The sequence below is a fragment of the Somniosus microcephalus genome, chromosome 27 (assembly GCF_052327205.1).
Source record: "Somniosus microcephalus isolate GS21.2 chromosome 27, FLI_Smic_1.0, whole genome shotgun sequence".
Classification (NCBI taxonomy): Eukaryota; Metazoa; Chordata; class Chondrichthyes; order Squaliformes; family Somniosidae; genus Somniosus; species Somniosus microcephalus.
In genome coordinates this window covers 24,207,075-24,230,959 of record NC_141013.1, presented here as the reverse complement: position 1 = coordinate 24,230,959, position 23,885 = coordinate 24,207,075, and the positions used below count along the sequence as shown (strand labels likewise).

The 23,885-nt window shown below is 42.3% G+C and overlaps 1 protein-coding gene across 1 annotated transcript in view; it reads right to left on the bottom strand.

Moving 5' to 3' along the window:
- Window positions 1-23,885, bottom strand: part of LOC147100076 (retinal dehydrogenase 2) — a 98,441-nt gene that overhangs the window by 42,112 nt on the left and 32,444 nt on the right. The window contains exons 2-4 of the mRNA XM_085968720.1: window positions 4,746-4,850; window positions 2,810-2,950; window positions 728-857 (exon numbers count right to left, since the gene is read on the bottom strand). Of these exons, the coding sequence (XP_085824846.1) occupies window positions 728-857; window positions 2,810-2,950; window positions 4,746-4,850 (376 nt within the window). The remainder of the gene's footprint in view (window positions 1-727; window positions 858-2,809; window positions 2,951-4,745; window positions 4,851-23,885) is intronic.

Here is a 23,885-nt window from a genome sequence, read left to right as displayed (position 1 = left end):
CCGGGAGCAAGCGGAAGCCAAGCGCAGGTAGTGCACGTAAACCCAAGCACCCCACCCACCCGCCCCTTCAACCACCGTCTGCCCCACCTGTGACAGAGACTGCGGGTCCCGCATTGGACTCATCAGTCACCTGCAAACACATTTTTAATGTGGAAGCAAGTCATCCTCGGTTCCGAGGGACTGCCTAAGAAGAAGAGAAGAGTAAAAAGCTGCACTTCAAGAGTGTCCAAGCGATCCACTGGCTGTATTGACTGCACATCACACTTCCATTAGTGCACAAACAACAGGCCCAACACAATCAAATTTTATACAGAGTTTGAGACTGGTATCTGTAGTATAAATACAGCCTAACATTTCTAAATATTAGTGTGTACCCAGGCCTAGATTTTCTAATCAGTGTTATTTTAACACTGGTGTTAGTCTAGGCTCCAACATCCAAATCAGGCATGTGTACCTAGTGTTATCAGTAAGTACAACAGCTCTGCTGTACATGAAATGAAGGCATCACACTCTCTTAATTCAACTAACTTATCTGCATTTTCCACACATGAGGTAAAACAAGCTTTACAGTTCATGTCCCCCTGTAAGATTCATTGTCTAAACATTAATTCAGGTTAGGCACAGACATAGTTTATTCATTAACTTTCATTTTAGCTTCAGTTTTGGTATCATCTGCTGTAACTTCTGTCAAAAAATATCAATGGGTTCCTTTCCTTTGTCAACCTACCGACTGGAATTGTCTTGCCATGAATCTTGTCAGTCCAGCCAGCGAAGTATCTGAGAGTCTTAATGACTCCCTGTAGGTCAACATAATAAGCCTGGAGAAATGGCTTTCCACTATCTAGAGATTCAAGTGTCTGCAAAGAACATAAAGCAATTCAGTGAGAGGATAAGTCAAGCCAGAGACAGAAAGTGAGATTACAGCATGCCTTTCACAATTTTAGTTACTTGAAGGTACATATCAGTCTCTCGTGGTGTGTGTATAGAACTTCACCCAATTGGACACCAACCACATCATTCATGATTGATGAAGCGATGAGTGTGTTATTGTGATTAGGATCGTAAAATGGATTATTCATATTTCCCATGGAAGACTGACATTTAGGAGTTTCATTTCCTCTGGTGGGACATTGTTAATGTGTTTGCAGAACATTTTCCTGTGCATTAAAATAGTGCATAAGGTAACCCTACCTGAATACATTACCAGTTTGTTACCACAGGAGATTAACCCCCTTAATGTGTTTATAGCAGGTGCGTTATTATTTGAAGAAATAGGAGAACAATTTATTAAACTGGGGAAATAAGCAAAAAGGCAAAGTTAAGGCTGATATCAGCATGTTCTTCACAAGGGGAATGGGCCTCTTGGTCGGGTAGTGGAGGCAGACCCTCTGACGTTGTGTAAGAAACAGTTGGATACCATAATGCAAAGGGCCCGGGTGAATAGATAAGCTGGGATTGGTCAATTTGCCTTCCTCATCAGTATCTATGTTGTGATTTAAAGGAATTAAAGGAGAAGTTTATTTATTTGTGTCAGCTGTGGCTCAGTGGGTAGCACACTCATCTCTACGTCAGAAGGTTGTGGGTTCACGTCCTGCTGCAGGAACTTGAGCACATAAATCTAGGCTGACACTCCAGTGCAGTGCTGAGGGAGTGCTACATTGTCAGAGGTGTTATCTTTTGGATGAGATGTTAAACCGAGGCCCCATCTGATCTCTCAGGTGGATGTAAAAGATCCCATGGCACTACTTTGAAGAAGAGCAGGGGAGTTATCCTCGGTGTCCTGGCCAATATGTCTCCCTCAACCAACATAACAAAAACAGATTATCTGGTCATTATCACATTGCTGTTTGTGGGAGCTTGCTGCGTGCAAATTGGCTGCCGCATTCCCCACATTACAACAGTGACTACACTCCAAAAGTACTTCTTCATTGGCTGTAAAGCGCTTTGAGGCGTCTGGTGGTCGTGAAAGGTGCTAAAGAAATGTAAGTCTTTCTTTCATGGATAATAGAATATTTCTATAAAACAAAATTGGTCACAATTGTATCAGTCTGTTGTAACAGCACAGATCTGCAGGCTAAACCTAATTTGATGCAATATAATTCACTATATTCATTTATATAGTCTATATAAGTAGGCAGTGTGCACCTCAGTTAATCAGTGATCATATGAATTTCCTCTGACTGATATTTTCATGGATACATTAACCTCTTTATTTTAAATGGGGGAACAAACAGAGGAATGTCACACAATTTCATTAAGCATTCATTTGCCAATAAATGACAATGTCGTTTCACTCATTATTTTTTAAATTAATTTTGGGAGATGTAAAGAAGTTTACACTCCTGATTTTTTGCCTCGTGCCCCTATGATCACAGATTCAGGTTCTGGTGAAAAGCCAGTCCGCCAACCTGTCATCGACCTGAAACGTTAACTCCGTTTCTCTCTCCACAGTTGCTGCCTGACCTGCTGAGTATTTCCAGCATTTTCAGTCTTTATATTAAATTAACAGTGTAAGGTCACAATCCAGGGCACTCTGGCTTGATACTGACTTTACTCTGTGGAAATCCCCCTATCTCAGACCTTGCATAACCGATGGGGGGACATTGAAGCAATTTAGTGCTAGTTTTATAAGACGGTATATGTTCTTAGGGTGTATGTTCTGTTATTTTTGGCTACACTTTATTTTTAGTCTTTTCATTTTTGTTTAGTGTAGCCGTGGGTGGGAATAAAGTGCCCTCTTTGCTGTTTCTACACCAAGGTGATCGTCTAATTCACCGTCTGATTGTCAAAGATGTGACTGGATACTCACGGCGAGCTGCGGTCGGTCCCGTTCCACTAGATCTGCCAGTTTGTCAATCAGCCGACCCCTCTCCGATGCATCCATCCTCCTCCACACGGATCCCGGGGAGAAGGCGAGCCGTGCAGCCTGTACCGCCTTGTCCACATCAGCCTGTATAAACAAAGTACAAAACAAAGACAACAATGAATGTTACAGGCAGCAAATTCTTAAAATTCAACACCAAACTTTGTGTTCATACATTAAATTACTTGTGCCTGTATATATTGTGTGTATAGAAACTCAACTCAATACCTTGTATAGAAATTCAGTACTGTATACATTGTATGTATAGGAACTCAATATACATTGTATGCAGTCATTTTACAACATGTATAAAAAGCAGAAATTGCTGCAATGATACATCTCATGGCGAGCAACGTTAATTGGACTACCTCACTGTTCAGGTCACATTATATTTGCGCCGTAAATTGCTGGAACGTCTAAGCGAAAATGATGCAGCGATGTTAATGTCGCATCTGGGACCTCCTGAATGTTGTGCCCAATGGTCTATCTCCTTAATCAATGAAAGAAAAGGATAAAGAAACAGAGCAAACGACGGAGAAGGAAATAGGGCGAATTAGCGTCAAATTAGATACAAAAAGAGAAATAAAGAGAGCGAAAGAAAGAATGGGTTAAGAGAGAGAGGAAAAGAAGAGACAGAAAGGAAAAGTAAGAAAAAAATGAGAATGACCAAGCAGAAGAAGAGGACATTGTAACCCAGTTGTGTCTGTGAATTGTTGTATTGGGCCTTGAGAAGTTAATGAGTGGATGGCAGGGTAGGTGTGTGAAATGTACAAACATTCTTGATTCATGAAGTATGAAACCAGCAAGGGGCCCTGTCCATCATGATCCGGAACAGTGGAACAATCACTGGGTAAGTCACTGCACTGCTTTCATAGGAATATAGAAGTTGCTAGATGTAAAAAGACCACGGTTCATCTAGTTCGCCTTCTATCATCCTGATAGTTGCATGATGCAATGATAATAGAGTTCTTGACTAATCGTAGCAATCAATCTTAATCAATTAGTCTACAACAGGCCCAGAAATGACAGAAGGAAAACCCCAGTGGTGGAGAGCTTTGGGAACCATAGGTCCTAAGTCATCTTTTTCTCCCAAGCATGCTACATTTACCAGGTCATGTCTCATATACTGCATCCCAAAATTGTTTTCTGAAAGAAATCTATCTTATTTGCATTTTTGAGTGTCAAAACAGCTTTGCATCCAGAAATTTTTTGCCTTCCGACACTAACAGGAATCTGGATGGCAAGCCTGGCACATAAATACTGCCAAGATAGATAAAAAGTTTAAAAACACCTCTAGGATCAATTCACCACCTGCTGGAGTGAGACTCCACAGCTTCATTGATCCCTTTCTGGACCTCGGATGTTGAGTGTTATGTTAGGACATTAACAGGGTCCTTACGACATGAATTATCAACCCTAAATGGCCGCAGTGAGATTAATTCACATGAAGGGCGCAATTTATTTCAATGGGGAGACTCACAACAAGGTTCCAATTTTTTCCGTTTTGCTGAGGCTAATGGCGGAGCAATTTGTGGAGAATCGGAACTCATTACATGTCTCTTCTACACCATAAATTGCTGGATTTTTTACGTACTGATAATGGCGAGCACCGTTAATTCGCCAATATTTTTCCAGCAAGTTCTGGCCGTGTGTGTTCAAAATCACTCTACATTGCGTTTGTGCAAAATCTTTATACCTGGTGTACAGAACTGTTATACCTGGTGTACAAAATCACGCTACAAATCTCATTGTGCTGAATTTTTAAAAAGCGTTTTATTGCGTACATATTGGGCATGTTAATAAATTAATGGAAATTAAAATGAGAACGATTTGACCTCGACGGTTAGGAACAAATGCTGACATCATCACGGGAGGGCTTTACCTTGTCAGCTTCTTGAACATCACAGATTTTCTCTCCAGTAGATGGGTTGCAGGTTGAGAAAGTCTTTCCACTCATTGAATGATGCCATTCATTGTTAATAAAAAGCTGGTGAGACAGGAAAGCATAGCAAGTCAATATAGAATCATATCATCTAGGGGGAGCTGGGCCGTGGTTTTGTCCTGTCTTCAGACAGGTCTGTAAGAGATCAGAGTGGTCCCTGTGGCTGATTGGTTTGTGGAGGTACTTTCCTCAGTACAACTGACTGTCACCAATTAAATCATCATTAAATTACAACCATTATAGAATCATAGAAGGATACAGCACAGAAGCAGGCCATTCGGCCCATCATGCCTGTGCTGGCCCTTTGAAACAGCTCTCCAATTAGTCCCACTCCCGCTGCTCCTTCCACAGAGCCCTGCAAAACTTTCCTTTTCAAGTATTTATCCAATTCCCTTTTGAAAGTTATTATTGAATCTGCCACTGCCCCTCGAATTCCATGGGCTTCAATTCTGCTAACCAGTCTATTATGTGGCACTTTATCAAATACCTTTTGAAAGATATATACACAACATCAACTGCACTACCCTCATCTACCCTCTCCATTACTTCAACAAAGAACTCGATCAAGTTAGTCAAACATGATTTGTGTTTAACAAATCCGTACTGGCTTTCATTTGTTAACCCATATTTTTCCAAGTGCCAATTAATTTTGTCCTGGATTAATGTCTCAAAAAGGTCCCCCACCACCAATATTAGGCTGACTGGCCTGAAATTGCCGGGTTTATCCCTTTCCACTTTTTTGAACTGGGGTGTAACATTTGCAATCCTCCAGTTACCACACAGACTGTTACTATTCACCAGGAATATGCTGTTAAGCCAACAGTCTCTAAGGAAATGTGCAGCCAGACCCTGATTGGGTGAATGCAGTGGTCTCGCTGTGTGGCTACATTTGTTTGATTCCATGGGTGTATCTGATGGTTCCTAGCCGCAGGATGTCACCGCTGGAGTCTTTCTGGGACTGCCCGGTGCTTGGGACTCCAGCACACTGCGCCGTGGAGGAAAAGGGAGCTCATTGATTTAAGGATGGACGTGTAGTCAGCAATTCCCAGTGCGGGACCCAGGGGTTCAATGGGCTCCGCGTGTCTGGCGGAGCCGGCTGTATTGACGACTTGCCTTGTGTTGTTGGAGGGGCTGAGATACAGCATCGTGCCCTGTGTCTCGGTGAGAACTGAACAAATGATTTCAGCAGCTGGGAGAGCCGGTCCCTCTGACAGTGTGTGACCAGACTGAGCTCACCCGTTCCACCCCAGAGACTTCACACAGAAAACCAGCCTCCATCAGTCGGAATAACCAAATGCCGATGATAATTCATTCACAGTAACAACATCCTGTACTAGATGCTCGGTGCCTATATCCTCACATCGGATTTTTGCCCCTACGAGCAGTAATGGGGTCAAAAATTACTAACTTCTGCACTGATATATTGTGTGTGAATTCCAGAATCTCTGCATTGGACAGTCCTTAACGGCTGGAAGAGATGTATTATATATTTTTAAAGCATTCCCCTCGCACTCCACGTTCCACACTTGCAGCTATCCGAACTCGATATTCCGCGTTTGGCCCCTAAAAACCCGTCTCCAACTATCCCGAACCATCCCTCTGATTCTGCGAATGAATCCCAATGTAGGACCAGGTGCAAAGAGCACCGCGATCCCGGTATACATAGAATGACATGGAATCTGCCGCACAAAAACAGGCCGTTCGGCCCAACTGGTCTATGCCGGTGTTTATGTTCCACATGAGCCTTCCCCGACCTTACTTCATCTAACTCTATCAGCATATCCTTCTATTCTTTCCTCCTTCATTTTTATCCAGATTCCCCTTTAATGCATCTATACTATTCGCCCCGTCCACTCCTTGTAAGAACATAAGAAATAGGAGCTAGGAGCAGGAGTAGGCCATTCGGTCCTTCGAGCCTGCTGCACCATTCAATAAGATCATGGCTGATCTTTTACCTCAACTCCACCTTCCTGCCCAATCCTCATATCCCTTGATTCCCTTAATATCCAAAAATCTATCGATCTCTGTCTTGAATATACTCAACGACTGAGCCTCCACAGCCCTCTGGGGTAGAGAATTCCAAAGATTCACCACTCTCTAAGTGAAGAAATTTCTCCTCATCTCAGTCCTAATGGCCAAACCCTTATTCTGAGACTGTGAGCCCTGGTTCTAGACTCCCCAGCCAGGGGAAACATCCTCCCTGCATCTACCCTGTCAAGCCCTGTAAGAATTTTGTATGTTTCAATGAGATCACCTCTCATTCTTCTAAACTCTAGAGAATGTAGGACAAGTCTACTCAATCTCTCCTCATAGGACAATCCCCCCCCCATCCCAGGAACCAGTCTGGTGAACCTTCATTGCACTCCCTCGATGGCTAGTATATCCTTCCTTAGGTAAGGAGACCAAAACTGTACACAATACTCCAGGTGTGGTCTCACCAGGGCCCTTTATAATTGCAGTAAGACATCTTTACTCTTATACTCAAATCCTCTTGTAATAAAGGCCAACATATCATTTGTTTTTGTAATTGCTTGCTGTACCTGCATGTTAACTTTCAGTGTTTCGTGTACAAGGACACCCAAGTCCCTCTGAACACCAACATTTCCCAATCTCTCACCATTTAAAAAATACTCTGCTTTTCTATTTTTCCTACCAAAGTGGATAACTTCACATTTCTCCACATTATATTCCATTTGCCATGTTCTTGCCCACTCACTTAGCCTGTCTATATCCCCTTGAAGCCTCCTTGCATCCTCCTCACAACTTACATTTCCACCCAGCTTTGTATCATCAGCAAACTTGGATATATTACATTTGGTCCCCTCATCCAAATCATTGATTGTGAATAGCTGAGGCCCAAGTATATTACCCCCAATCACATGAGCTCTAATTTTGTTTAATAACCTCTTGTGTGGCACCTTATCGAATGCCTTCTGAAAATCCAAATACACCACATCCACTGGTTCCCCCTTATCTATTCTGTTAGTTACAACCTCAAAAAACTCTAACAGATTTGTCAAACACGATTTCCTTTTCATAAATCCATGTTGACTCTGCCCAATCCTATTATTATTTTCTAAGTGCCCTGTTACCATGTCCTTAATAATAGATTCTAGCATTTTCCCTACTACTGATGTCAGACTAACTGGTCTGTAGTTCCCCGTTTTCTCTCTCCCTCCTTTCTTAAATAGTGGGGTTACATTCGCTACCTTCCAATCCGCGGGAACCATTCTAGAATCTATGGAGTTTTGGAAAATGACAACCAATGCATCCACTATCTCTATAGCCACCTCTTTCAAAACCCTAGGATGTAGGCCTTCAGGTCCAGGGGATTTATCGGCTTTCAGTCCCATTAATTTCGCCAGTACTATTTCTTTACTAATACTCATTTCTTTCAGTTCCTCATTCTCGCTAGAGCCTTGGTTCTTCGCTATTTCTGGGAAGTTTTTTGCATCTTCTTCTGTGAAGACAGACACAAAGTGTTTGTTTAACTTCTCCGCCATTTCCTTATTCCCCATTATAATTCCTCCTGACTCTGCCTGTACTTTCGCTAATCTTTTCCTTTTTACATACCTATAGAAGCTTTTACAATGTGGTAGCAAGTTCCATATTCTAACACTCTGGGTAAAGAAGTTTCTCCTGAGCTCCCTATTGATTTATTAGTGACTATCTTATATTTATGGCGATAGCAAAATACTGCAGATGTTGGAAATCCGAAATAACAACAGAAAATGCTGGAAAAACTCAGCAGGTCAGGCAACATCCGTGGAGAGAAATTTGAGTTGATGTTTCGGGTTGGAACCTTCTTTATATTTATGGCCCCTAGTTCTGGTCTCCCCCACCAATGGAACATTTTCTGTAAGTCTACCCTATCAAACCCTTTCATAATCTTAAAGACCTCTCTCAGGTCACTCCTCAGACTTCATTTTGCAAAGAGCTCCAGCCGGTTCAAACTCTCCCGATAGGTATAACCGCTCAATTCCATCCTTTACTAAAATAACCTATAAGGATGCGTTGGGTTGCCCCATTGACATCAACTTAAATCAAATAAATGTGCCCCGCTTTTAAAAAAGGGCAGAACTAATAAAAAGAAACGTAACCATAAAGGAAAAAGGAAACTTATCAAACGAAATAATATTACACCCAGTGTCCACTCTGTACTCCAGTCCTTGCGGCGCCCACCGCTGGGGTCTGGGAGAAAGGGGTGAAATATAGGAACTCGCCCACATCCATCAGCTCCATGGAATCAAAATCAAATTGGCTCAAAAATGAAGTTGTCAAAAAACCAGAGATCCGTTTCCAGACCCTTTTACTTTATATCCATTATATTAAATGCACCTTTCAATCTGCTGTCTTTCTATCTGCTGTCTAACTGTTTGCCTCTCAGCCGCTATTACTTGTGCCTCACTGGACTCTGCAGTCGCCGGGATATATTGAGGTGACTGAACAAGTCCCAGACCCCAATATTCTGTCCTGCATTAACGCTTAACGGTTATATCAAACTCCAATATCTCACCAACCGTGCCCGTGTGGGAAACTACCTCAAAACACTTGGTACAGTTACACAAATCACCGTGTGCAATTCTTTACAAAGCAATACAGCTTTAGCACTGTCGCACTTTGAAATGATCCGTGTTAACATGCTTGAAATCGGATCCCAAAATAAAACCGATCCCGGACTCTAGGTCCATTGAATCACCTACATTTTAAAAAGGAATGTGTGCCATCTCCTTAACTTGGAGAGAAGTCCAATTCTTGGAGTGTCAGACAAGCTGTTTAGAACTGCTTCTCCAGCCCACAGTCAAAGGGCTTTACTGAGACCCTGGTACAGAGTGTTTAAGCTCCCAGAAAGATCATCCATCTTTTACAATCGCATTTCTCAATCGCTTTAATACCGAATAAGATCCTTTAATAATAAACAAAACCTACTTGTTCGGGAGAAGGTTTCATTTGCATTTCAATAACTTTAACCTTTCATTTCGCAAATGGTCCTCACTTTGAGTATCTTCAGTAATGGGCCACGGCTGGTATTTGCCAACCTCCAAATAAACCCAAAAGAAAGCCTTTCTAAAAGGCAGGAATGTGGTAAATTGATAGTGTGTACACTTTTTAAAAACTTTTTACAGCTTATCGAAGTCATTAAAATCCGCCCATATATACGCTGTTTAAGTCTACACATGAACAGTATTTATAGAACTCTCCCGTGCCCCACATTCGTATGGACAAGCGTCTCTAAATATTTATATAATTGAATGCTGATTTATTGAAGTCAACTCAATAGGTACCTACATTTAATCTGTCGGCGAAATGGGGATTAGCCGCTGCCAAGGAGATATAAACTAAAGGAGAGGAGCTCTCATGAATGAATCTTTGCAGCTGGCACACAGATCTGGCAGTTTTACAAGGGGGGCCGCAAACCGACATAACTCACTGTTGAAGGGTGAAGGGATTCAGTATCAGCTGGTACCGCTCTGTAGAACAGCAGCACTCCCAAGCCCTTCAAACACTCAGAGCTCCCCTTCGCCAGCGCGGCCCTACAGTCCACTTCTCATCGACCCCGACCCCCCAATCCCTCTTCGACCCCCCTTCGCCCCTGTTTTAACCGTCGGTGCATTGTATTGAATCGATCCCTGAACACACTGGGGCTAAAGTGACGGTGGGAAGCCAGTCTGCCCCGAGACTATAATTCAGAAGAAGTTGATGAAACCTGGGTAGAGGGTTCGGAACATGCAAAGAGGCAGTTACTGAGGCTTCACTCAGTCCCTCAAACCCTCTCCAGCGCCAGTGAGTTTCCATTGCTGCGCATTGTCTCAATTTATTAATTACTAAATGATAGAAGATAGAAGAATTACTAAATGATGGAGAGAGGGAGCGCATCACTTCAGAATCCGTCAGTGTATTTCAAAGCTCGGGTTTGTCCATTTCTGGTGGGATTAATTCGGGCTGAACTGCTAAACGGGAGTGTGGGGAGGCCACTAACTGAATTTCATTCTAAAAGATCAGGAGAAATGAGTTCCGTGCAGGATTTCTCTTGCCCCTTTACAAATTGGATATTTATTGAACAGTCCAACAAATCTCACGTAACAGCTCAGACTGGTTCTAAACTTGGTCATTTCAATGCCTCATTTAAAAAAATCAAACCAACGGAACAGAGTTTCTAACGGTTAAATTACACTGAACCACACCGTCTAACCCAACTTCTTTGTTAGCGTAAATATTTACTGACTTATCGGCGACGTCAAATGAGATTTTCCTATTTTATATGTTCACTATTAAGTACCCCTCTGATTGAAATAAATGCTCCCTGGTTGGGAGGAGAAGGTGAGCGAGCTTGTTCAGCTAAAGCATGTTTATTTGCAATTTGGGACCAACACGTCAAAGTATCCATGACATTTATACCAAGAATGTAACAGCTATTGTGTTGCGTTCCCAGTTCTGCTTTTTATTTGTTCATTTTGCTTTTTATGAAGTGTGGTGGTGGCTGTTACTTTGCGGGAAAATCTATCCAATGTGCTGCTCAGCCGCCTGTATCATTGCTCTTCAGAAACCCGTGTGAAAACTGACGACCAGGTGTTTACACTTCATTAAGGAGAATTGCTTGCTGCTAAAGTTTGAGCGTTTTAAACCGTTTAAAGACACCCTCATAATTTAAACCAGTTCTCACTGTCCAGGGGTGAGATCCGTCAGTCCCTTTCAGTACCAATTGTGTAACTTACACTTTTTTATCAGAGAAAAATGTGCCTCAAGTACCACTTTATTTCATGGATCACAAGAAGACTTTTTTTTTTAAAGGAATAATATATAAGCTGCTCAATTGAGCTGAACGGACCAAAAAGGTTTTACATTGAATATAGTATATTCCGCCCCTGAGCGGTTCCTCTCTCTGATACTGAGAACTAACTTTAGTGCCACTGAGCCCCAGGAAGGAAAATCAACCCGAAATCTTGCTCCAGATACCCTTCAATGACTCCTGCGGGCAAGTGAATGTGTGTAAATATTGGGGCAGGGGGCCACTTGAGTCCAACTGTGATGCACCTCACAGTGAGGCCTTAAAAAAACAAGAGAAAGACTTGCATTTATATAGCGCCTTTCACAACCTCCGGACATTCCAAAGCGCTTTACAGCCAATAAAGTACTTTTGAAATGTAGTCACTGCTGTAATGCAGGAAAGACGGCAGCCAATTTGTGCACAGCAAGCTCCCACAAACAGCAATGTGATAATGACTAGTTAATCTGTTTTTGTTATGCTGATTGACATTGGCCAGGACACCAGGGAAAACTCCCCCTGCTCTTCTTTGAAAATAGTGCCATGGGATCTTTTACATCCACCTGAGAGAGCAGATGGGGCCTCGGTTTAACATCTCATCCAAAAGACAGCAGCTCCTACAGTGCAGCACTCCCTCAGCACTGCACTGGGAGCGTCAGCTGAGATATATTGGCCCAAAATTTGCGATCGGAGGCTTCCCGCGGGCGGATGTTGCCGACCTGCAAAAAATCTACGCATTTACCCGGTGGCCTGGGGGGTATGCAGGCTTGCGATTCGGGTACGCGCGGGCAGAGGCCCGCGTTTCCCAGGGGCGCAGGCGGTTCGCAAGCGCCCCTGGGATCATGTGGGCCAGCTCAACCTATAAAAGAAGGGAATCCCCATTCATACTCATGGGAGTTGCGTACGTACGGAACTCCAATAAGTATGAATGGGGATCACTTAAAAAATACACCAACATATGAAATAAAAAAATTACATATTTAAAATTGATTAAAATGCCATTTAATTAAATATTTTAAACAAAAATTTAATTAAAAACTATATATACATGCTTTAACAGGGCTAAAAATAAACTTACCTTATTGGACAGGGTTTTTAATGTATAAGTGAGTGATAACATATTTTTCTATTTTTTAAAACTCTTATGCTGGTTAAAGCAGGCCTTATGCCTGTTTTTACCAGGTGTAAGAATTTGACAGGCATTCAGCGGGCAGAAGTTGGGCAAATAGCCCAACTCTCCACCCACGGAGGCCCGTCTCCCAGGGATGCGGAGGATCTGTCAAGAGAATTCTTGACAGATCGCAAGTTCCGGGTTTTAGCGCCTGCGCTTCACATGCCTAAACCCGGAACTTGCGCAACCCCTACGGGTGCGTACACACCTCATACACACCCGTAGTGGTTGCAAAATATGGCCCATTGTGTTTAAGTTTCTGGAGTGGGACTGTGAACCCACAACCTTCTGACTCAGAAGCAAGTGTGCCACTGACTGAGCCATAGCCTTCCCAATAACCTGCTGATGTTCACTCTCTCTGGGATTACACCTGAGGAGTGGCAACATGAGTGACAGATTGGAGAGTGGTCACTGCCCAGGAAACCATACCCCAGCATGAGCCAGTGCCTTCAGGAACGGAGAAATATAGAGGACAAATTGCAATGAATAAAGACTAGAAGTGTGTTAATCCGTCTCGTTTCTGTCCCTGGAGGTTACTAGTTTGTGTAGTAATTATAGGACTGTTCAATCATTTCCCGAATGTTCTAGACATCTACTGACAGTTAATGGATGGTACACTGAATTACTTTTATCCACTGTGCGACTAAACAACAACAACTTGCACTTATATAGTGCCTTTAATGTGGAACAAAAGTCCCAAGGCACTTCACAGAGATTAATTAAACAAAATGCATGCTGGTCCAAAAAAGGAGATGTTCAGAACAAAACATGGAAACATAGGAACAGGGGGAGGCCTTTCAGCCCCTTGACTCGAGCCTATTCCACCATTCAATTAGATCATGGCTGATCTGTATCTTAACTCCATCTACCCACCTTGGTTATTAGGAGCGGTGACCAAAAGCTTCGTCAAGGAGGTGAAGAATTTTACATTTGTAGCATTGGGGGATCATATAGGTCAGCAAGGACAGGGCTGACAAGTGAGCAGGAACTAGTGTTGGATAGGATAGGGGCAGCAGGAGATTATTGGGCAGACTTTGTCTCACATACACATTAAGGAACCATTAACCAACACCCATATTATCACATATTAGTCCCCTGTATTAGGCAGTGAAATAAGCAGTGATACTTCTGATCATATGACATGGTACACAAGCTGGACACAACTGCATCTTGCTGTCTAAAACAACACTCCCACTGATGGCAAAACATAAATGGAAAATGGTAAATCCACATGGAAAAGAAAAGTTAAAACTATATTTCTATATACAGATAACACCAAACCAATAACAGTATATTCCAAAGTAATAACACATCCCTGGCTTGAGGTGGCATTGATTATTGATGGTTGATTATGTCATCTCAACTCTACAATTTGTTATAGCCTTGCAACACACTCCAAGCTGTGAGCTATTCCATACATACTTTATAAATCTCATGTGGAGAAATACCAGCAGAAATAAAGATAATAGCATCATAATAATAAAATGACTTCACAACGCAATTTCAACAAGTTGAATTAAACTCCTAAAACTATACAAATACTCTTCTATTTATTTTTTAAAAATGAACACCTTTAGAAATAAATTGTCCCATGGTCCACAGTGAAATGTGGCAAATATCTCCACATGAGACTGGTTAGAACATTTGTGACTTCATAACTTGTGACTTATGGTATTTATTGTACTGACCATACATGTGCTATATATATTCTAGGACCTCATTTCCCTTATTAAGCCTCTGAATTATATTCCACTAAAGGCTACAATGATTATTTCAAAATAGCTTCTCAGGTTGCAATCAATGCAATTTCAGCTCTACTTTTAAATATCATTAGAATTCTTTTAATTATATTGCAGGCAAAGCATGTTTTAAAATTATAGATTGCAGAGAGGATTAACAGCCACAATTTTACTTTGGGATTCAGAAGATGTGAATAAAAGTCAAGTTTTCCTCTCATAGTTATGACATAATTTGACCTCCAATTAAATTACAGCTTTATTATTCACTCCCACCCTCCATAATTCCATATTCTATTTTTTTAATGTTTACTGCACAGAAGTGTTAAAGACAGATTTCCAGCCATGATCTGTTGCAAAGATTTCCAGCCATCTTGTAGCACAGAACTTAGGATTCACAGGAAGGGTACGTGATTTCTCTAGGTTAGGCTTTGAATACAAAAATGTTTGATTTAGGATGACAAAACCTTCATGTATCAGTGTTGTTGATGCAATGTACAGATTCTGAAGAGTTATTGATCTAAATGCTGCAATGGGTTAGAACAGTGCCATTTCATCACTGGGACCTGGCCTTAAGCTTTAGCCCAGACAAATTAATGCAAGCCTCCTAGGGATGCCAGCTGCAATGGTTATGTGTGAGTTTAGTTTGGGCACTCAGTTCAGTTCCTAGTGTGTGTGAGAACTGAACACCGACTGCCCATAATTCAACACAAATTAGCACCAAGTTGGCATCTCACTCAGAAGAGCCAGCCAGAGTGGTGCTTGCAGTGGCGAGAGGAAATGTTGTGCCAGTGTAGGAGGGACAACTTTTCTGAAGTTGGAGTTAAAACATGTTGACGGGCAAAGCAAAGGGACTTTTACTCCACCTTTGGCCATAACGTTTCTGTCATGAGATCGACTGATGCTGAGAAAAGTTGGTATTGTTCCCTAACACTTACACCTTGATGAAAACAAAATTCACTCAAACAAGATAAAAATCAGTGTTTTTGATACCTTTTTTGTGTGTATTAAGGGGCTGAACAGCTACTCGTCCTTAGGTCTCGGCGGGGGGAGGGGGGTTTGTCAGTGCGGGGTGATGACTGAATTCAGCAAAGAATGTACTGTGCGGTCACAAGGTGCCACTGTCTGATCGGACTAAGATGATCAATTTCTCTTTGGTTTAAGAGCATTGAAATGTTTGAACATCTTTCACCCCCTGTTTAGATATCAGGTGTGCCATGTATTTCTTGAGAAGGGAAGGTGGGTGGGTGACCTACTCCCTGTGTACTGTGACCTGTGCCACTTTTAATTCACCAGCAGGGGAGAGAACTAGGATGTTATCTGAACTATGACACTTTATGTATGGCCAATTAAGTCAGGCTTGTATATGTAATCAAATATCACAGGATATTTGAATTGCACATTATGGAAACCAGAGTGGTAGGATACCAGACACAGTGGTATAAAAATGAAATAAGAAACTTTGTAGTTATGTGTCTTTCAAATAATGCAAATTTGTGTTAAACTGATGCTAAATTGTACTGCAGCAGACTATAATTCCTAACTCACTCTTATAAACAGTCACTACAGACATTAGTTGGGAAATTACTATGAGCAATGTTACTAAACAAACACTTTATGCACTTATATCAACTCCTCTCTCTGCAATTTTAATGCAGGCACTAAATCATTTAAAATAAATAGATTAACATCTCCATTCAAATAGTGGATAGAGGAATTTGTTATAACTGTGTTTGTATGATAACATTGCTGACAGTAATTGCCAGGCTATTATTTCATTGCTCCAGTGCTGGTGAAGGGATCCATCTATAATGCATTTTTCTTTCAGATGTTGACTGGCCTGCTGTGTATTCCTGTTTTTAGCCCAGACTTCCAGTATTCCATGTCTTTCCTTTAAGTACATACATAGAATTACATAAATTTTACAGCACAGAAACAGGCCATTCGGCCCAACTGGTCTATGCCAGTGTTTAATGCTCCACACGAGCCTTCCCCCACCTTACTCCATCTCATCCATTCAACATATCCTTCCATTCCTTTCGCCCTCATGAATTTATCTAGCTTCTCCTTAAATGCATCTATGTTATTCGCTTCAACCACTCCATGTTGTAGTGAGTTTCACATTCTCACCACTCTCTGAGTAAAGAAGTTTCTCCTGAATTCCTTATTGGGTTTATTGGTGACTATCTTATATTTATGGCCCCTTGTTTTGGACTCCCCCACAAGTGGAAGCAGCTTCACTGTGTCTACCTTATTGAACCCCTTCATCATTTTAAAGACCTCCATCAGCTCACCTCTCAGTCTTCTCTTGCCTAGAGAAAAGTGCCCCAGCCTGTTCAGCCTTTCCTGATAGTTGTGCCCTTTCAGTTCTGGTATCATCCATGTAAATCTTTTTTGCACTTTTTCCAGTGCTTCTATACCCTTTTTGTGATATGGAGACCAGATCTGTGCACAGTACTCTAAGTGTGGTCTAACCAAGGCTCTACATAAGTTTATTGTAACTTTTCTGCTTTTGAATTCTAGTCCTCTAGAAATTAATCCCAGTGCTTTGTTTGCAATTTTTATGGCTTTGTTAACCTGCATTGTTATTTTTAATGATTCTCTTTTAATCTCTTCTATTTCACTATACAATATAAAAAAATACCATGCCATTTACCTTTTTCTCTTTTCCAATTTTGCATTGCTATTCATTCCGTTCAGGTAACCAGCTACACCTTCCTTAAGGTTAGAGGGTGGGATGGTCTGAGTTGTGGACACTTTGTGATTGGTTTACAGCAGTGCCTTAGTTGAAAGATAACTGATGCTTCATGTAACAACAGAGTGAAGAACTGAAACAAGTGATCCCACTGAGCCAAACAAGTTTGGGTGACTGTTGGGCCTGCCACTTTAAGTCGCAAACCTTACAACAATGACTTGGATTTATGTAGCGCCTTTAATGTAGTAAAGGTCACAAGGTGCTTCACAGGAGTGTTATCAAACAAAATTTGACACCGAGCCACATGAGAAGATATTAGGACAGGTGACCAAAAACTTTGTCAAATAGGTCGGTTTTAAGGAGCCTCTTAAAAGAGAGAGAGGTTGAGAGGTTTAGGGAGGGATTTCCAGAGCTTAGCTCCTAGATAGCTAAAGGCAGGGCCACCAATGGTGAGGCGAAGGAAATCGGGGATGCACAAGAGGCCAGAATTGGAGGAATGCAGAGTTCTTGGAGGGTTGGAGAGTTGGAGGAGGTTACAGAGATGGGGGGGGGTGAAGCCATGGAGGGATTTGAACACAAGGATGAGAATCTTTGATTGAAAGACTAGCATTTGAACTCTTGTACTATTTGGCCATAAATGAGAAAACATTTCACAACAAAAATCTACATCCAGGATAGTGCATGTGGATTATGGCCATTCTTTTAGGAAGGCAAAAGATTCATAATTCTGACGTACCCAGATATGAGGCAGTTATGGCAATGTTTTGTATATGTCAATATTTCTATTGCCATACCACAGTGGTAGAATATTCCATTTATTTCATGGGTTAATCAAAACAGTTTTTAACATATTCTGGAATGTGTCTTGCAGTTCAGATTATTAAGTGATAATTTTCTATTATTTATGTGCTGTAATATAAGATATTTCAATTTGAGTTTAGTTGAGTATCTGTTCCTGAAATTTAGAACTGATCATGTGTGTACAGGTTTCAATGCATACGCAATCAAATTATAAGATAATGATTATAAATGGAATGATATTGTGTACAGGAAAGATCATGGTATAGCAAATTCAACCATTAAAAGTCTAAGTGTGGTGCCTATTCAGATTGTTAAATAATATTGCAATGTGTTCCTGGGCAATAAACTTAATATTAGTGCCCATGGAACAAAACAATGTTTTCCCCAAGAAATTCAGCATCAAATGAGTTCAACTGTAGAAATAGTTCAGTATTGGTCTGTACTTGTATGCTTATACAGTATACATAACATAATATATCCACCCTTATAACCAGTTCTTCATTAAGACAGTAATGAATGATTCAAAGGGTTTTATCCGAGAATAGGGAACAAGGAGGAGTTGAGTGCTTTCATTTATTTGAGAACTCTTATTCTAGTCAAGAACCTACAAGATTATTCATTAGATCCATCAATAGATGGCTGAGGATGAATCAATATTTATTTTAATGGATTTGGTCTACCTTTTAAACTATTTAATAATCTTTAAATTGATTTTACTACACATCGTAAGAGCTGGAGACTTAACCGCAAGTGTTTCTCATGGATGTCGTGGGATGTTTTTGTATTTTCAGCCTCACACATGTTTTGGTACCGGAAGAATCTTCACATCCCAAATAATGGTTTCCCACATGAGGAATAACTTTAGGTGAATGGAGGATTGAATGAATGGGAATTTTTTGGTATTTTAATTGATTTAGTAGCTGGTTGCAACTTCATTCCATAGAAATAATTCCTTTTTCATATGTGGCTTCCTGCTTTGAGAGTTTTCGACTCCCATGCTTAGAGAGGCAGGCATCAAATGCTCAACTATTTTTGAAGCATTAGCAGCTGTTTGGCTCTCAGTGTCTTCCAAGTCATGGAATGACACAGTTTTGTAAATATTCCATAACCTCATTGCATATTGGGCACCTGTGCCTAAGATAACTCAGGAAATTTCATATCCTGTTCCAACTTAGGAACTTCATTTCCGGCCCTTTGGAACATTCAGAACTTACAATTATCATTGTAATGGAAGAGACATGAGCCTGGGAAACACAAGTGTAGTTTGAGAGATACTCAATGTGACTATATAAATGTGGCACAGATTTAATAAACTAAATTCTGAATAAGTACCATACTGTGACTGTTTATCAATTGTTATTAACATTTGCGGTACAATAATCCTTCTTGTACTCATGACTCCAAGTATAATAATTAGTTTATAATGTATGTACCATGAAACTGTATATACATAATCAAATTTTGAACATCAGGAACAGATACTAAACTAGAATTCGTACTGAAATAGGAGCATCTGTGTCTTACAGTAACTGTGCAATAAAGCTGTAGTCACAAGGCTAATCAAATGCAGTTTTGATTCTTAAGTCATGCTTTATTTTATCACCCAAAATCTCATAATTTAAGGGCAAATTTCAAAATCACTGCACTAATAACCCTGATCAATTTTAATGTGTTCCTAGGCAATGAATTTAATATTAGTGCCCATGGAACAAAACTGTGTTCCCCAGGAAGTTCAGCATCAAAAGTGGTCAACTGTAGAAATAGTTTAATATTAGTCAGTATTATGTTTTGTTTTGGTCCACGCACTTGTATGCTTGGGTAAAATCTACATAACTAAAAGGAGTCTATGGTTCCAACAAGAAAAAGGGCTGTGAGAAAACTAGGTATAATGGCCTAGAAATTAGGTATAGCCCCGCCAGCTCGCTTGCGCCCAGAATTTACCGCTGGGCGCGGAGCCAGTTGCGCCCGTCAGATATTCAGTTTTTGCGTCCCAAGTCGGAACCGGGCGCTATTCCAGGGTGTGCCCGCCCCCGCTTGGGGCGCTGAAACTGAATTTCAGCGCTCTAGGCGCTGCTGCACCACCCGCTGCGGAGCGGCAGGCTGCGGTACTGCAGGCCTCCTCCTTCTCTTAAGGGGGACGTGCCTGCAACGGGTAGATCGCCGCTGGATAGAGCCGGCAAATGAGCCCGGCACCACGGTGAAGTGCCGGGTTCGCGGAAAGCAGCCGGCAATGCCGCGGGGGGGGGGGGGGGGTGGTGGAGGAGGCCGGGGAAGGAGATGCGGCCAGGCGGCCGCCGAAAAAGAGGCCGGCCGCACCTCCACTTTAAAGCGCCCCACTAAGGCTGCAGTACCGACCCGGTCTCCGAATGTTATTAGCGACCGCCACGGAAGAGGCGGCCGCTACTGAAGATGGGCGTTGGGGCGGTAGCGGGGCGGAACCGGGGCACTGCGCACACCGATGACATCATCGGTGCCGGCGCAGCGCTACCGGCTACCGCCGCCATTACCGCGGCGCTCAATATCAGCGCTACCATCCTTACAGGCGCAAAAGCCCTCTTTGGGCGAAAACTGGGCGCAAAGCCAACTGAATTTCCAGCCCAATGACTTTGCAAATGTATGACTTTATCTGATATTAATAAATAACTTTATGAGGTTCAAATGGTGGACAAGTCACTCCAGTCCATCTCTCTCTTGCATGTCTCTTACTGGTGGGTTACAGAGTCACACAGACGAATTACTGGGAGCAAGTTGCCCACCTAACCTCTAAGCTAAGGAATGGTGCATGTGAGAACCAAAAGGATGGAGCAAATCATAAAAAAAATGAGGTGGGAATATAAATAAATAACAATAATTCAATTCACTACCCCTCCTCCATTCTGCCATAGAATCTTCTGGAGACTGCCTTGTGGCCACAGTAAATAAGATGCAGTTAAAGTATTCTTACAATGAACATGATTTGTACTCAGATAAGATTTAGATAGAAATATGACTGAAGTGAATGAATTCTGAACATTACATGTCTTACTCTTACACAGAAAATGCCTTACTTTTCAACCAGATTAATATGTTTGCGAGATCTTATGTGAGACATATGTGGCCATAAACTAGGAACCAAAGAGCTGTGGTGAGAAATGGCTATCCCACCCATCGGCCTCACCCCATGTAACTGGGAAAAGTTCTCAGTGCCTCCTACAGTCGCTACGAGTGCCACTCCCAAACTTAACCTAACTGCTATTCTCATTATCTTGCATCACATCTACACTTACAGCCCTTCTTTGCTTTCCATATCAGAAAGCTTCCAAGTTCTCTCTTGAAGAAAACAGCAGGCACTGGATTGGGCATCAGTCTGTTCCACATGTCACGCCCACACTTTGTACAAAGGAGTTCTGTCTCAGCTACAGTTTAGCTTAAGGTTTTCTAATTTTGGAACTGGTTCTCTAGTCCCATTTTAGCAGTTAACTTAAAACCTTCATATCATCAATACCCTTCATAAGCTTAAATAGATGAATTCAATTATCTTTAATCTTCTTGTATAAATATGTACAATTTATCTTCCTAACAAACAACAACAACAACTTGCATTAAAGTGATTTAAGTTCAGATTTCAGTGATTTAAAGCAGAAGTGAATATAAATTTCTAATCGTGCGAATAGACTACATTTATCAGTTTGACACCATTTTTGACAGAGGTGCAAGAAGACAACACCGATTTACACTGTCCGCTGCTCACTCACACTGCTCTCTAAACAGGGAAAACATGCACATGTAGAAACTTGCTCAGCATCCTGGGATTATTCTGTGAGATTTCTATTGTAAAAAGAACCAATGAGGCAGTCAGTACTTTTCAAACATTAGGGCCTAGAAATTCGGTTTGGGTCCGCCAGGGCTTTAGCGCCCGAAATTTTGCGCCCGCCATAATTGCTGCTGCGCCCGCCTAAAATTCAGTTGCCCCGGGCCCAGACGGCGGCGGGCGCTAATGGAGGGTTTTAGCGCCTCGCTATGGGCGTTGAATGCAGGTTTCAGGCGCTAATCCCCCGCTGCGGCACCCGATGCGGTGCGGCAGGCTGGGGTACTGCAGGCCTCCTCCTTCTCTTAAGGAGGAGCTGCCTGCAGCCGACAGCTGACCGGTGGATTCCCCCGACAAATGAGCCCGGCACCTCGGAGAAGTGCCGGGCTCGCGGGACACACACATCAGTGCCACGGGGGGGTGGTGCAGGAGTCCGGGGAGGGAGGTGCGGGCAGGCGGCCGCCGGGAAAGCGGCCGGCCGCCGCTCCACCTTTATGCGCCGGCCTTACGGTGCTGCAACATCCCGTTCCACAATCGTTGTTTGCGGCTGCCACGGGTGAGGCGGCCGCAACTGAATTTGGCCATCGGGCCGGATTACCACTGCAACCGGGGCGCTGCGCACACCGATGACGTCATTGGTGCCGGCGCAGCGCTACCGGGTAATGCCGATGTTAGGGCCCATCGCAATTTTGGGCGCAGCGATACCGCCGGCGCAAGCCACTCTAACACCCCTAATTGGGCGCTAACCCAACCGAATTTCTAGGCCTAGGGATTTAAAGTGGGTTCAGAAAATGATTTGGTCTCTTTTTAAACCGTAATTTAAGTTTTAAAACTTGGTTTTGCATAGGTGATGGATACACTGCAACTGATGTGAAGTCAAACAGTGTGAGACTGCTTACTCCAGCCTCACACCTGCTGCATAATACCAAACTGACACTACAGCCAGAACCACCTTTTTAGTGAAGCAACATATGCTGTAAAACTGCACCATTACTGTCACCACACTAATAAGTACAGAGAGTTGGGTCTAGCCTGCTTGGACCTTTACTCAGTGGTCCTATTGATATTTCCCAATATTCTGTTTGCTCTATTGATCGCTGTCTGGCATCGTATAGACCTGTTCAAGGGCTGTCAATAATAGAAACATAGAAAAATAGGAGCAGGAGTCGGCCATTCGGCCCTTCGAGCCTGCTCCGCCATTCAATAAGATCATGGCTGATCCTCTACCTCAATACCATATTCCCGCTCTCTCCCCATACCCCATTGATGCCTTTTGTGTCTAGAAATCTTAAAAGGTAACTGTAAATAATGTAATTATGATTATAGATTTTCACACCTCACAAAAATACCTGCATTTGACCTCTAAAACTAATTTTCTAATTATTAGCCCATGTACCGAACCTCTCCAAATTCTTAATTTTGGCACACATGGCTGCGCATAGTGTGCTCTCCATGGAGTTCAACATTAGGTGCAGTTTTAATGCTGCTGCTTATTACCTTTCTTTGTGTCACTTACAGAGGAAGTGAATGTGTGGCCCATTAACGCTGCCTCTACAAGCAATGCCCAGTGTCTTTATTTATTATTTTATTTAGTATATTTATTATTTTAATTAAAGCATAAGCTAAAGCAAAGTTTGCATGCCTTCTAAGGGCTTGCTGTATTACAATTTGCATGGTACTTGGACATAGTTCTATATGTTACATTGATTGGCAGTGTCAGGGGTTTGGGTCATGAAGACTGATTCAATGGGCAGGATTTTCATTGGGCCATGGAGGCAGGATTGGAGGCATGTGGGGGGTTAAAATCCCGAAATCGGGGGGCACAAACACATCCCGCCCCAACCCGCATCCATGCCAGTTTCAAAGGAGGCGGGTACCCGACCCGCACCGGGACCCGTCTTCCCGAGGCAGGAAGGGGATTAGTACCAATTAACTGCCTGTTAACAGGTAGTTAACAGGCAGTTTTTAGCCTAATCCCTATTTTCATTAGTGAAATGTGGGATTCCCGACAGCTCCAAACCACGCCAAGTTAGCAAGGCGGGCCGTCGGGATGAAGGGCTTGGAGGGGTCGAGATGTCCGGTGTTCAGGTGAGTGATGGGTGCATGAGTGCAAAGGTAAGTGTG